The following is a 16,006-nucleotide window of genomic DNA, read 5'->3' on the forward strand; positions in this document are numbered from 1 at the left end:
ACATAGCATACAAAGCAGTGTGTAGAATGAATGTGAGTACAGTAGGTTCAGTGAGTACAGTGGGCCCTTGGTATCTTTTGGGGTTTGATTCTAGGACTCAATCTGGTTAACAAAATCCATAGATGCTCAAGTCCCATTAAATACAGTTGTGTAGTAAAGTAGTGTCCCTTACATAACATGGCAAAATCAAGCTTTGATTTTTATATTTTTTTAATATTTTCAAGCCATGGATTATTGAATCTGTGGATAAAAAAAATCAGTGGATACAGAGAGTCAACTGTAAAAAAGTGAATGAATAGAAGGTTGGAGGGTCTTCAGAAAAGCCCCAGCTATTGGTTGCTCAACTCTAACACACTAGACTAACTGGCATATGAGATAAGGCCATCTCTGCACTTCAGGTGTGGTCCAAAGTAAACTCAGGCTAGTTAGAAACATAGAATCATAGAGTTGAAAGAGACCACAAGAGCCATCCAATCCAACTTTCTGTCATGCAGAGATACACAATCAAAACACTCCTGACAGATAGCCATCCAACCTTTGTTTAAAAACCTCCAAACAGGGAGATTCCACCACACTCCAAGGGTGTGTGTTCCACTATCGAACAGTTCTAACAGTCAGGAAGTTCCTCCCAATGCTGAGGTGGAATCTCTTTTCCATCCTTCCGGTGGGCAACAAGAGTTGTAGCATTCTGTATGCCTGTTCGTTCTTAAAACTCTGTTTTTTAATTGTTTTTAACTCATATGAAACAATGTTTTAATCTATTTTACTGTACATTGTTTTGAAAACTCTGGTGGGCTGAAAAGTGAGGAACAAATAAAAACGCTAATGCTGCCTGATCCATCAGGCTGAGCTCAAGTTTGCTGTAGGAATTTGTTTGGGGCATATGGTCAGCTCTCCCAACTAACTGTCTCAATCCTTACACTGATGTTTGCCTAGGAGGGGCACCGCCACAATAAACACAATGCCAAAGTTGGAGGAATGGCCACAACTTTATTAACTCAACATTAAAACAGTGTAGGGTTGGCAGAAAGCATGAGGTCATGATCTGTAAAATCGAACAACAACCCAGTTGATCGATGACCACAAATTTGGGATGACCTATGGGCTAGGGAACGCAATCTTGCAGCTATGTGAAGTTCTGATTGCCTCTTATCCCTTAAGCCCCTAGTCATCGGGTAACGTAATAACATAATGGCCCCCGCAATGGCCATAACGTATGGCCTCAATATACCCGGGTCCAAAGGACTCCCTCTCCAGTGCTCCATAGCCCTGGAAACCACTCTCAGCAGATCATGGCCTATGCTGCCGCTCCTCAGTTGTGACAAAAAACACACCAACCCCAGGGAGGGAGGATGGGGAGCTGAGCAAAAATGGCCCCAAACGCTGGTCAACAAGGCCTTATATAGGCCACTGCAAAGAGGGAGGGGCCGGGAGCACACTCCTCCCCTCCAGGGCAGCCAACCAATCAGCTCTCTGGAGGACCGGAAACCAGGACCATAGAGAGGTCCTCCGAGCTGCCTAGAGCGGCCAAAACAGGAAGTTCCTCCCTGGCCCCTCAGCCAGCCAATCAGATGATTTTTTGGCCCCAGCAAAGCATGCTGGGCTTACTGATGCCCCCAGCAAAGCATGCTGGGGCGTACCAGGCCTGGCAGGGCCTCCTCGTTCGGCGCGACCTCCCGGCGGCAACGCAGCTCATCAGGGGAGTCCGCCGGCTGTTCTTTCTCACATAATATCTGGAATTTTTGCTTGTACATACATTGTCAATACTGAGACCTAAAACACTGAACCTTGGTTGCAACAAAAGCACAATTGGTTTAATACAGCACATTTTTAAGAACTGACATTTTGCTTTGCGAGAGTAGTCTATGATGCCTATTGTCCATTCCAAAGCAGCCATCAGGACACTTCTGGGAAGCTAACAGCAGCATACAATATGAACAGTGTTAGAGAAAAATATCTTTGTTATGGATGATGTCTCGTTCTGCCGGTGGTTCTGAACTGGTACCAACTGGAACAGATGCAGTCTTCTTAGCTACTCAGGACCAAAGTAACTTCAACACAGATTTTCACTCAAATGAGGGTTTATTGACTTTGTTGCTATTTACACTTTACAGCAGGCTACTATACATCTATTCTCTTTCAGAGTCCATGCTAGAAGCTCGAATGTGACATCAGTCTTTGTTCTCACACAAGATCAACTTTCCCACCAAGTGGACACACCTCTTTCCCATGAAGTCACCATACTACACAAGAGCATAACAATAATACATTTGTTTATATTATGTCTCAGCACATGTCCTTGAAGACTTGCTCTTCCAGGCCTAGGCTTTCTGGCCTTCAACAGGAACCATTTTAAACCTTAGTTAACCATTGACACATCTGAACATTTTCCATACAAATTAGAAATATATTTTAACAAACAGGTAGTCCATTTGTCTTCAGCAAATGATTCATACTGCATAGGCCTCTCAGTGGCTATTAGACACATTAGGGATAACAGATCAGTCTTCTACATATGCTCCACTCCCTGAAACTGCATGAAACTGGCATATTGAGAATTCTATAACTTTTCCAATTGGGTCACTCTCTACTCCTTTTCTCAGTACCATACTGTGTGTGTGTGTACCTTCAAGTTATTTGTCCACTTATGGCAACCCCATTAATTCATTGGGGTTTTCTTAGGCAAGGAATACTTAGAGGTGGTTTTACCCCTTCTTTCCTCTGAATTACAGCCTGCAGCACCTGGTTTTAATTGGTGGTCTCCCATCCAAGTACTAATCAGGGCTTAGCTTCCAAGATCTGAGGGGATATGGAGCTTTTAGGTATTTAGGCCCACTGGAGTCCTATAAATCTGTTCATCTGTAAGCTACTACCCTCAAGAACACATACCTATACTATCTATTATGACACTTCAGTACCTTGTAAGAGCCAGCTGTTACAAGCTTCATGGTATATGGTCATTTGAGGGCAATTTTTGCAGGTGAGCAGTTACCTGCATTAGTTCCATAGATGTGTCCTATTTCTATAGTGCTAAGAACAACTTTACAAATAATGCAGGAAATGACCTAATTCTAGACAAAATTCTAGATACTTCAAATGATTGCTTGGGGGAAGACAGCAACAAACAACAGTGAAACCATTATGTCTCTCGTGTCTTCAGGTCATCCAACCAGTTTTCCAATGCATGCATGCAAACGTACACAAATTATAATACTGAAACACTATTGAAATAAAAAAAAAATCAATGTAAGTAGATTAAAAACTACAGCTCCAACCCATTAAAATCCCACTTTTCTGCAGCTTGAATAAAAAGATCTGTTGCCAAAGGCAGCATAATTTTCCATGTTAGATTGCCATATTTACTTCCACATTTAATTAAATACAGCTTACTGTGACATCTAAACTTGGAGAAACTGGTCATTTAGCTCTGTTTTAGTACAAGTAGCCAGTCTTCAGACCATTGTTTATGATCTTGGTAATTTCAGCTAATAACTATTAAGATTAGCCACAGTCCTGATACAGCAAAGGGAAGCTAAAATGAAAGAGAAGTGCTTTATATTGATTTCTAGTCCCTTCCTTACTGCTGTTCTCAGGAGGATGGGTGGCATGACAGTAGCTTAGTCTCCAAATGTTATGGTTTAGTACAGACCTGCACAACTTGGCAGTAGGAAGGGGCCAAAATTAAAATAGGTTAACGTCTTCGGGCCACAGATAGGTTTTAATTAAATATTAATTAATAATTAATAATATTATTATTACCAATTATGTCCTTCTCCTCTTCTGCCTGACCTTTTCCACAAGAGAAAGCTGAGCAGCGGAGGAGCATTGCAAGTGTTCACCCATTCTCATCCTCCACTTGGCCTTTTCCTTAGGAGAAAGCTTAGCAGCAGTGGAGCCTTGTAGCACAAGTATCTGCCTGTCTTCCTCCGCCACCACCTCCTGGCCTCCTCCTCAGGAGAAAGCCAGAGGATGGAGGAGCCTTGCTTGGTAAGCATTTGCCCATCTTCTTCCTCTCCTCAGGAGAAGGCCAAGCAGCCGAAGAGCAGAGGAGCATTGAAACCATTCCACCTCTTCATGGGCCACCCAAAATGCTTTAGCAGGCCACATGCAGCCCCCAGGCCATATGTCGTGCAGGCCTGGTTTAGTGTAATGTCCAAATACAGCTGTTTTCAGAACTAAATTAAGTATTAAATAGCACACACACAGTGTGCAATCTTTATCTATTAGATCTGTAAACATTTTCTGAACACAGTGTTTGACTTACTGGCAAGGTTTTCATTTAAAGATACTGATCTCTCTACCAAAATCTTCAAAAGTGCACCCACTTCAAAATGATGGGTACAATTTTGCCAATCACTACTATAAATAAATGTTCAGCTTTTCTGCAGCATAAGAGGAAGGTCAGATGTGCACCTCCTGTATCCTCAAACCCTTTAGTCCAATACGAAAATCTACCAAGTTTCCCCCTACCATAGTTTGACTGTGGGATGTACTAAGCAGATTAAACAGTAATTGAATAATATAGTAGAAATAAGAATATTTGAAAGCAACTTACTTTTGCTGCACCTATCTGTTCTTTACGAAATTTCTCCAGTGGTGCTATTAAAACATCATTAGCATTCTGGATCTGGAAAAAAAAAAGACATATTATTTGAAGACAAACAAGTCCTTTGTTTTTTGTTCTTTTGGCATTTGAGTTCCATTAGCAGTTACTCCAGAAATGGGCAAATCTACAAAGTAATCCAAGTGCTTCTATCAAATATACAGTGTCAGAAAAGAGGCGATGTGAACAGGGGCAAAGGGCTTATTCATTTTTTCTGGCTTGGTAAACTAAGACATGATCCTTTCAACCAGGATCTGAGTCCTAAAATAATTTTATTTTAGGCCCACCTGCAATCAACTGTGATGTCCCAATTTTTCTCCAAGGAATATTTCTGGACAATATGGGATGAGATATTAAAGGAGAAGGCAGCAGGAAACTTTCCTTCCACACTGGATACAAACTCTCTTTCGATCTAATGCAGGGCTTTAATTTATGCACCATATTTTGAATGCATGTATTTTGGATCGACAGTACTACCAATAGGGTAAACTAGTTAAATAATGATTTAAATCTGTTCTCTCAGCAACTCCCTTAATTTTAATGATTATAGTCATAATTTAATAAATTACCTATGGGCTTAGTATAGGACAGGTCAGTCATGTAAATATATTAATACAACCAACAATCCTGTCATTGACCTAAAGAAGATGCCAGCCACAGATACTGGAGAAATTCCAGGAATAAACTCTTCTAGAACATGGCCACATAGCCCAAAAAATCCACAGAAAACTATGGATGCCGGCCATGAAAGCCTTAGACTTCAGAAATCCTGTCATTAACCCTTTGTTCATCTATCAGATTGCAATTAACTGATACAGTAACTTATTCCTTAGGTCAATAACAAAACATGATTGAAAATGTTGATTTAAGCTCCAACAGAAAAATACATTTATGTCCCTTAAGATTATATTACACACTCAGACACAAACATGAATACAAACACAAAAACATATAGTACATTTAGTAAATGTAGCAGCTTTTCACACACTATAGTTCAGTGTAGCTTAGCAATACAATGGTAGAGTGCAGCATTAAAACTGGAGGATGGGTGCATGCTTGTATGTGTGGAACCACTTTGTGTCAGTTGGTATGTGCCTTTTACATTGTCTATATGTCATAGTGAACGGCTTTGGTAAGTCTGGGGGTTAAATTTCTGTCCCATTGAATATCTGGAGATGGTGGTGCTGCATTGACTGTCCCAAATAAGGACAAAACCCAAACATGAACAAGTTGAGTTTGACTTATGGCAACCCCATGAATGAGACCTTCAAGCCTCTTCAACTGTCCTGCTTAGGTCTTCAGAGTCATAGTCATATCTTCTTTGATTGAGTCTATCCAGCTGGAACCTGGTCTTCCTCCTTTTTCTTCTGCCTCCTACCACACTGAGCACTCAGTGGTTTGTGGGACTTGGTGGTGGTGGTGGTAGCATTGGTTTTCCTTTAGTTAGTGGCATCTAAGGCAGAGATTGAAGACAGTGAGCAGTTTGTAGGGCTCGGCGGCTGCTACAAGGTTGCTTCTTTCTCAGCTAGCAGCATCCAGGGGCCAGAGGCCAAGTGGCTATTGCCACTCACTTTCAGCATGACAGCCATTGGCTGGCCTGCTTGACTTTATCCTCAACAATGGTGATTGCTTCAGGTTCGCCTCCACTGGCCATAGTCCCTGGTTTGCTACTTCATGCTGGGAGGCAGGCCGGCTGGTGCAGAAGAAGCATCTGGGGTGTTGGGGGCTGTTGAGCTATAAGAAGAATTGTGGGGAAAGGTGGTGGAGGGTGGTTGGCTGCAAATTTGGTGCTCAGTATTGGCTGTGGAGGATTCCATGGCCTTGTTGGGGAAAACCCCTCCCAACTACCTACACTGACACCCATGACTGCTGGGCTTGGTGAGAAAGTACACGTAAGGGAAGGGCCCACTGTATAGTATACATATTAAAATTAATATAGCAGCCCAGGTGGAGTTTTTGCTTGTTAAATATGTAAGAAAGTTTTGAAGATGCCTAAAGAGATAGAAAGACAGACTATGGATTGATATATTCCCATATGGAGGGAACCAACACCAAAAAGTCCTGCTATCTGGTCACCAGCTGAATAATCCCTGAAGAAGAAAGTAAAAAGAGCAGAGCCTCAAAGGAAAATCTTAACAAATGGACAGATTTATAAGGAAAAAGTCATCTTTCTGTTCCCTCCAAGGCTAAGAAGTAGCAGATTATGAAAATAACTTGTGTACTAAATAATTCATGCAACTTGCAAAATGCAGTTTTTTAACAATGAATTTGGGTTAGCTTGAGGAAGGATATTGATGAATGCCTGACTAAAATATGTTCCAAATTAAGGTGGGGTTTCCTCCTAAATTAAGGATTGTTTTGCACAATATGATTTCTTGCCAACTATGGTGTCCCCCCTCCTCTCCATTTATTACCAGCAAACTCTCTGGATGTGAAATCTAAATAGTCATTCCATCTGTCCCAAGACTCTGAATTTGCAAGGCTGAAAGAGTCTTTTTGTTTAAACCTTATAAATATTTGAAGAGGAAAAAACATTGTTACGTTTAAGCTCCCAGAACTGCAGTTATTTGAGAGTAATTAAGTTTTAGTGTTTGAACACTTGTGTATTTCAGTGCTAATTGTAGGATATGAAGGCAAGGCTAATGTTGGAAACAAAGTTTAACATAGTTATCCCCTTGCAAACCCCCAAACCATTTCTTTTTGGAGGATAATCTCTTTCTGTTATAATCACCTTCTAAGCTTATGAGTACTTAATATGCCAAATGAATTGTTAAGGATATTTTGATAGCTGGTGCTTAAAGCCAGTCTGCTGAACTGGGGAAGAGATGTTAACATATTAGTAATTATTCCCAAAAACAATTGCAGAGTGCAGTCTTTACACATATGGAGCAAGAAAGTGACTGGATAATGCACATGAAGTCAATGAGTTCTCTTTAAACTATTGTAATGGTATGTTTATGACCTAATCACAACTTTTAAATTTTAATGCAGTGTTTTCTAACTGGAGAAAGTTCTGTAAAGACGATGGTTGCGTCACAGGATAGTTTTGAAGCCCAACTATTCTTGAATATCCTCAGCTCTGTAAACCAATGTTATAGAGCTTTAGTGTATCTGGCCCCTTATGTCTCTTTAGATCCATCTTACATGTTGTTGTTGTTGTTTTCAAAAGACAATTTTAACCATGCAATGCAATGTATATTTTACAATGTAGTTGTTGCTTATATTTTATGTTTATATGTTTTTATATGAACTACTTTTTGTAATGGTATACGCTAAACAAAAATAAACTTATTATTATTAATATTAATAACTGGAGAAGGCAAATTCTGAGAAGATACCATACGTCCTTGGAGAGCTCAACTTGGGAAATATTTTCAGTCATGCCCTTTCTCAGCATTAGGACTATGGAAAAATCACTGCTTGATATTAATTCATTAATTCAGATGTTTCTATCTATTATCTCAACTCACAAGAATCTGCAATTAAACACCAAACTAAATATAACATTTAGTGGCCTGGGGGTCTATAATTCATCACATTTCATTGGGGTGGATGCCCTTCCCTTTGTCACATTGAGAAATACAGAAAGGACTCAGGAGAAGAAATATTGGAGTTGGAGAAAATGTACCACATGGCTCTGTTTTTAGGCAGGCCAATCTATATCATTTTTTTGGAAAGACAACAGGGAACGGGGAGAAAGACAGAACTTTTTGATATCCAGGTCAGACTAGTTTTTAAAATAAATCTCCCTTCCACTGAAGTAGGGTCTTCCTCTGCTGCTCTTTGTACTTCAGAGGGGAAATACTGGGTAATATTTCTTCCATTCCTGGCAAATTTTTATATCTATTTTGCTAGATAGATAGATAGCTAATGTTGTATTAAATATGAAACAATTTTAAACGTAATTATAATAGAATTATAATTAAAAGGCCCATGGGTTTGAGCATTTGAAAATAAGAAAACAGGATAAACCATACAATTAGTTAAATGCCGTTAAGTGTTGCAGACACTGATGAGGAGGAGGATGCTGTCCACCAATGACGTTAATGTTGGAGAGGAGTTTTATACACTGCATCATCATCAATGTATGGCAATGACATCTGCAAAACTAACTATGGCCTCAATTCAACACCAGCATACCATAAATATCGGCATGAAGACCTACACTACACTCTCCCCCAACTTATTGAAAAGCCCCTAAAACTGCACTACATGGCACTTCTATGCATCACAGAGAGCAGATGGGCTCAGAGAAGCATCCAGCTACGTTCTCATAGCCAGATGTGAAACGATTGCAGCAGCACTGAGACTCCAGGAGGACCCTGGTGGATTTTAGTAGTGATGTCATTAGCTTGGATCAGGCTACAGGGATGCGGCAAGGTACTTTTTGAAGCCTGCCTGTTTACCACAAAACACAAAATGACCCTACAGAATGGCTTCAGCTGATTTTTGTTCATAATGTCACATTGTGACATCTACTCTGATTCAACACTTCATATGTATTCATCTGGCACAGAATACTGTCATGTCACACCAGAATATTGCAAAAAAGAAAGAATAGGTTTGCATAGCTTTGAACAATGTCTGAAATATGTAATATTTTCTAGGTTAATTTTATTAAATTTCATGACACCAACTTCCAGAATGATATCTGGGGTAATCTGTAGTAACAAATATTACAGAAAGGCTTGTGGCACATGGCCAAAAAGATTTATTATGGCACAAGCATTCATGATTGAGTCGAAGGCTTTTATGGCCGGCATCCATAGTTTTTTTGTGGGGTTTTCAGGCTATGTGGCCATGTTCTAGAAGAGTTTCTTTCTGATGTTTCACCAGCATCTGTAGCTGGCATCTTCAGAGAATGCTTGCCTGGAAAGGAGTTGGGTATGTATATACTGTGTGACCCTGGGAAGGCAGGAGTGATTTGCATGTATATTGGTCTGTTGCTAATGGCAGGCCTCAGGGTGGGAGGGTATGCAAAAGAGGATAGGTATCTGCTTGATTTCATGATTGACTTAACACATCATCAGATGAACAAGTATTAACTTTAGCTGACAAGTATACAGCTTTATGCAGAATTACCACAGACTATATTTTTGCATTTTGCTGCCATCTGAAGACATCACTTAATCCTTTTTTTCTTCATCTCTACATCAGTAGCAGAGGCAGTGAGCCTGAACATAGACACACAAGAAGACAGGAATAACATTCACTTCATCTGATGAAATGAAATCAAGTCTATGAACCTTATGCCTTAATAATAAATCTGTTAATCTTTTGAAATGGTGCCACAGAAGTTTGCTTTATGCTCCCAATTTCCCCTTAAAGTTTTCCTTGTCTGCTTCTGACCAATTCTTATCTCCTAAAGGATGTCTTCAGAAACAAAAACAGTAGCTGATTTAACAGCTCCTGCTGCTCCCATGTCTGATGTCTGTAATTCTGCATGGCAGGAAAAAGAATAAAGATTTAGGATGATCAGCTTTATTTCAACACTTTCCTTTATCTCTCTTTATTATTAACAATGAGGTACTGCCCATATGAATGGCAGTTTCATTTTTTTAAAGTCCCTGCCTGCAAGAAATTTACCATTTAAAAATCTTGTGTAGTATTTAATTTTCTGAAAGCTTGAAAACACAGGCTAACAGAATAAGGATTTTCTATTCATTATCCTTACATTGAGCACCACTGACCCACAGAAAAACTGTTCCAGGGTTAAGGAACCACAGCAGAATGCATGCAAGCATAACTGTTGTACTGGAAGAATGTAGTTAAAAGTTGTCTCTTACACAGAGCTTTCATGAATGAACATGTCCAGGCACCCAGCCAAAATCAGCATAGTTGTTTGTAATGGTACCATGCCCAGGAGTCTTAAACTTGAGACTACTGTGCAATCCTGTATTCAGGAAAGGCAAGACACAGATTTACATCACACAGATCATAAAATATCCTAGAAGTGAATCAAAAGTATGTTAAATATAATATGAAGGGATGGCCCAATGGAGATTTATAGACTGGATTGAATCCTCATGGGAACTTTTTTTAGTCTCTAGCAAGCCTAAATTTTAAAATCAAGCTGTGCTATGTACTTTGTCCACAGTTGTACTCACAGCCAGGAAGAAAACTTGTTACCAGATTTAAAGGACCACAGATAATGCAAACCAACCCTTTAGCTCTTCTGAATTATGGATTCAGTTCCCTATATTTGAAAACATAGGACTTTATCACACAGTTTAAAAAACTGACGTACAGCTGCCAAATTAAATTCAAGATCTAGATACATTCAGATTTTATCGCACACGTTTTTGTCGCCACTGCTGCTGGGCAGGTGCATCCCAGGTAACATTCAGCTAGAATCCAAGTTCAGACGGCCTCTTTTCAAAGCAGGGAACTTCCTGGCTTCGCAAATGAGCCAGCTGGACTCGGATTCTAGCTGTATGTTACTTGGAATACACCTGTCTGCAGTGTTGGCGGCAAAAATGTGTGCAATAAAATCCAAATGCATCCCAAATTTGAATTGAATTTGGCAGTGGTAAGTCATTTTTTTAAACTGTGTGATAAAGTCCATAAACTCCACAATGGTCATATTATCACGGCTAAAAGATGCCACCAAGTACTACAAAGTCTAGCAATTCATCAGCCTGATCAATTCTAAAGCAAGACATACCTCCAAGAACTGAATAGTTAACTGGGAACTTCTGTGGCCAACATAAAAACTCAAACTAACTATTCCTGCATTAAGAGATAACAAAGCTATGATCAAGGTTCATCCTAAAACCTGGACTCAAATTTAATTTAGGAACAGTTTACCTAAAACAAATCTAAAATTGTTTTGGTTAACAAGTGTGGCAACCTCCCTGTTCTCCTTTCATTGGGAGACAAAAACTTTTTTTAAAAGCAGACTTTTAATACATAATTTCACCCAAGGAGGCTTCTTATTGGAGTGTTTGCTTTTGTATGTTGTCAATTATTTTATATTTTAATATAGTATGTTTTAAATGATTTTATATGTTTAACTTGTTATATATACTAATGTGATGTTTTAAATTCTGTTTTTAAAACTACTTTTTTAAAAATTTTATTACACAAAAAATTAGTATATACAAGTATGAATACAAAACAAATACAAAAATATAACACAACAAGACGAAAATACATAAAACATAAATACATAAAACATTACATGCTTATTCTCTACAATTTAAATTACTCTCCAAGTACTTCCAGCACACATTATGGTACTTAGCTATCTTAGCATATACTATATTCCACCATATCCAACTTAGATTTCTTAACTTCTGTTCTCCTGTCTAAATATTTCAGAAGATAGAAACAAAATGTAGTTCAGATCCATTTGGCATCCCCAAAAGTAATAAGGACCTATAATCTAACTTTTTCTAGTACAATCAACTACTTTTTTTAAGTGAGCAGTCTTGCAACCAGTTTAGGAAAAAATGACATATAAATAAAGAAAATAATAAGTAAATAATAAATTGCAGTTGATAAAAATTAAGGATACTGTATGTTTGGATGCACTTTTAAAACATTCCTCTTAAAGAATAACAGGACTTAGATGGATAACAGTACTGTAAAATTAAGGATTTTGATATGACCAGTGATTGTACTAGAAAAAGTACAAGGTAAAATTTAGGGGCGTGTAACAAAGGATATAAAGGATGAAGCAAAGGAAAACAATGCCAAAAACGTACAAAATTCTGGCAGGCATAACTGTTTACGCTCACCCTAAAGGCTAATGCTTCTTTTAGGTTCTCCTAGCACAGACTATGGTGATTATCACACAGAGCCTTACTATCCCTGAAACGTGGCTAAATTGCCTGTAAAGTGTGCGGCTGTGAGAGCCAATCATGATTGCTTCCTGCGATTTAATCATCATAGAGGCATCCTGCTACTCTCTCATCATTAAAGCATTCACGGAGCAGCCATTTCTCCAATAACGGAAGTTCCCGTTGTTAAAAATGACTGCTCTATGAACGCTTTGATGAGGGAAGAAGAGCAGAACACCTCAATGATAATTAAATCATGGGAGGAAAGCGTGATTGGTTATCACACTCGTGCTTTTTACAGATGATTTAGCCACGTTTCAGGGATAGTAAGGCTCCATGTGATAATCGCCTAAGATCTCACCTTTTGACCCTCCACTCAGAGAAGGGGATGATTCCTCTTTTGATAAGAGGTACAGTACTTAAATTGTCCCGTGAATAAGTCAAACCAGTTTTTTGGGATCAATATTTTTACTAAAATTTCTAGACTTATACATCAGTATACAGCTAGCCACAAAACAGAAGCTGATCTCCAGCACATTATTTTTATTCACCTTCAACTCTGGCCTGCCTTTCCAGGCTGCAGTAAGTTTTTTCATTAAGATAAAGTGTACGAAGCACATCTGAACTCTTCAAAGTTCCATTTTAAAAGCTGATTAAAAACAACTACTAACATTTTGGAAAATAATTGTCTTCAACTACAAGAGAACATGGACTCATTTTAGCAGAGCTTTTGTGGAAAAGACTTGAAACTGAGAAATGGATTATTTTTTAAATGAAAAAGAGCCAGTGGCTTTGCCATTTGGAATCCTATGCTATTATCAGTTTGCACTTTGGCTGAACCCAGCCTAGCAACATTATCTCTCCCACTCCCAAAGAGGAAGTGTTTCAAGACAGAAAGCAAGAAGCTCTGCAGTGCACCTTAAAAAAATAAAATAAGGACACACAATTTTGAATGCTACAGAAGGTGTGCTTTGCTTTGAGGCCTTAGTCAGTGGTGTTAGGTTTCACTCTAATGTGTGCTGTGCTACTTACTGAACAAAGTGAAAAGCAATAAAGAATAATCTTAAGTGTATATCATACTCTGCAATCAATACCATTTGTAATATCTTTTCTGGCAGGGAGGTTGCAAAGGGGGGTTTCTGTGCAGCAAAGTTAAAACCCATCTTTACACACACTGCAGGCTAAACATCAAAAAGCTTTCTGCCTGGCTGTTTCTGTTGTGTTTTCTTTATAATGGGGAGGATTAATCATAGCACCTCAGTGGTCAGAAACAAAAGGGAATTGAGGATCTTAACCTAACCAGGTGTGGGCACAAATACCAAAGACTTACATCAAAAGCTTCTTGAGTGACCGGGCTAAAAACCAAAAGCAATGGCAACACAGGAAAGGAAAAAAAGTTTTAAAAAAGGACTCTTCAAAACTATAGAAGTTTTGCTGATTTAAGACTTTGTTATTTCCACACCCTGCTTGGCCATGGAAACCCACTGGGTGTCCTTGGGCATGACACACACTCTCAGCCTCAAAGGAAGGCAAGGACAATTCCCTCTGAAAACAACAATAACTTTGCTGATGGAGCCTTTTTTGCCACATGCTGTGAGTGCAGAAAACAAAACCCATTTTCCTTGGTCCAATACTGCTGTCTGCTGTGTCTACCTTTTTATTGTAGAGAGATCCATATTCACCCTTCAGGCAGAGAGAGACAAGTAATACAGAGGCCTTGGCAATGCACTTTTCCACCCCAAAGCTCAGCTGTGACAAAGCTTGGGAAAGCTATTCCTTTCTGATGCAACATTCATAATCCCCTGGCCAATATGGCCACTGCTGAGAATACTGACAGGGGAATTCCGGGAAGTGCAGTTCAAAAACACAACATTTCCAGTCTCTGGTCTAAGACTAATAACCACATCCTTGGAGACTAATAATCACAGATTCACTATGAAGTCTGTTCTTTGAGTTAAGTAAAGGCAGGGCATCACATCCAAACAACAAAATGACTCTTATTTTATTAGTTTCAAGACATTCCAATCATATCCAGACCTTCCAAGAATTGGAGGACCTGAAGATGGCAGTGCATGTGCTGGTAAAATCAAGATTAGACTTCTGCAATGTGTTCTATATTTAGGGTTGCCATAGTGCCGGACCTCGAAACCGGGAAAAATGTAGGACAAAATTTTCAAATGTAGGACACACAAAAAGTGTGTCCTACATTTGAAAATTCTGTCCTACATTTTACTGCGATCGCAGCGGAGGCCAAGCGGCAAGGGAAAGCCTCCACTTAAGGAGGCTTTCCCTCCCCGCCTGGGCCCCGCCACGATCGGAGGCCAGGATCGGGGCCTCGCCTCGTTCCTGGGACCCTCAGGGACCAGGAAGGAGGCGAGGAGGCCGGCGGCGATCGCCCCGGCTTCGCCTCCTTCTTGGCCCCCGCGGAGGCCAGGAAGGAGGCGAGGAGGCCGGCGGCGATCGCCCCGATCCTCGCCTCCTTCTTGGCCCCCGCGGAGGCCAGGAAGGAGGCGAGGAGGCCGGCGGCGATCGCCCCGATCCTCGCCTCCTTCTTGGCCCCCGCGGAGGCCAGAAAGGAGGCGAGGAGGCCGGCGGCGATCGCCCCAATCCTCGCCTCCTTCTTGGCCCCCGCAGGGACCAGGAAGGAGGCGAGGAGGCCGGCGGCGATCGCCCCGATCCTCGCCTCCTTCTTGGCCCCCGCAGGGACCAGGAAGGAGGCGAGGAGGCCGGCGGCGATCGCCCCGGCCTCGCCTCCTTCTTGGCCCCCGCGGAGGCCAGAAAGGAGGCGAGGAGGCCGGCGGCGATCGCCCCGATCCTCGCCTCCTTCTTGGCCCCCGCAGGGACCAGGAAGGAGGCGAGGAGGCCGGCGGCGATCGCCCCGATCCTCGCCTCCTTCTTGGCCCCCGCAGGGACCAGGAAGGAGGCGAGGAGGCCGGCGGCAATCGCCCCGGCCTCGCCTCCTTCTTGGCCCCCGCGGAGGCCAGGAAGGAGGCGAGGAGGCCGGCGGCGATCGCCCCGATCCTCGCCTCCTTCTTGGCCCCCGCAGGGACCAGGAAGGAGGCGAGGAGGCCAGCGGCGATCGCCCCGATCCTCGCCTCCTTCTTGGCCCCCGCGGAGGCCAGGAAGGAGGGAGGAGGCTGCAGGGAGGCGGGAAGGTTGGCGCGGCTGCGCCCAAGAGGCGCCGCCTCCCTGCAGCCTCCTCCGCCTCAGGCCTCGCTGCCCTCCTTTTCCGTCCTGACTCCCAGGCCTCAGAAAGGCCTTGGAGCCGCGGCGGCGGCGGAGGTGGCCGCGGTGGGCGGGGCCGTCCCGGTTTGGGCGCCAAACCGGACCGGGACCGGGATGGCACCGCCCAAACCGGGATTGTCCCGCCGGGGGGCGGGATATGGCAACCCTATCTATATTGGGCTACCTTTGTTCCAAGTCTGGAAACTCCTTCTGGTTTAGAATATGGCAGCTAGATTGATTATGGGTACATCCAGGTACACATTACACCAACCTTAAAGCACTCCACTGGCTGCCAATTAGTTTCCAGGCAAAGTATAAAGTGTTTGAATGACCTGCCAGAATAGATATGACAGCTGAAAACATTGACTGCATTTAATCTCTTCCAGCAGGCCTATCC

General features: G+C 41.6%; 1 protein-coding gene across 2 annotated transcripts in view; it reads right to left on the bottom strand.

Moving 5' to 3' along the window:
- ARHGAP42 (Rho GTPase activating protein 42) overlaps positions 1-16,006 on the bottom strand; it is a 207,017-nt gene that overhangs the window by 96,887 nt on the left and 94,124 nt on the right. For both annotated transcript variants that reach the window (XM_089512781.1, XM_089512782.1), the window contains one exon: positions 4,556-4,627. In XM_089512781.1, the coding sequence (XP_089368907.1) occupies positions 4,556-4,627 (72 nt within the window). The remainder of the gene's footprint in view (positions 1-4,555; positions 4,628-16,006) is intronic.

The sequence above is a fragment of the Sceloporus occidentalis genome, unplaced genomic scaffold (genome assembly GCF_023333645.1).
Source record: "Sceloporus occidentalis isolate IW3139 unplaced genomic scaffold, rSceOcc1.0.p SCAF_2, whole genome shotgun sequence".
Taxonomy (NCBI): Eukaryota; Metazoa; Chordata; class Lepidosauria; order Squamata; family Phrynosomatidae; genus Sceloporus; species Sceloporus occidentalis.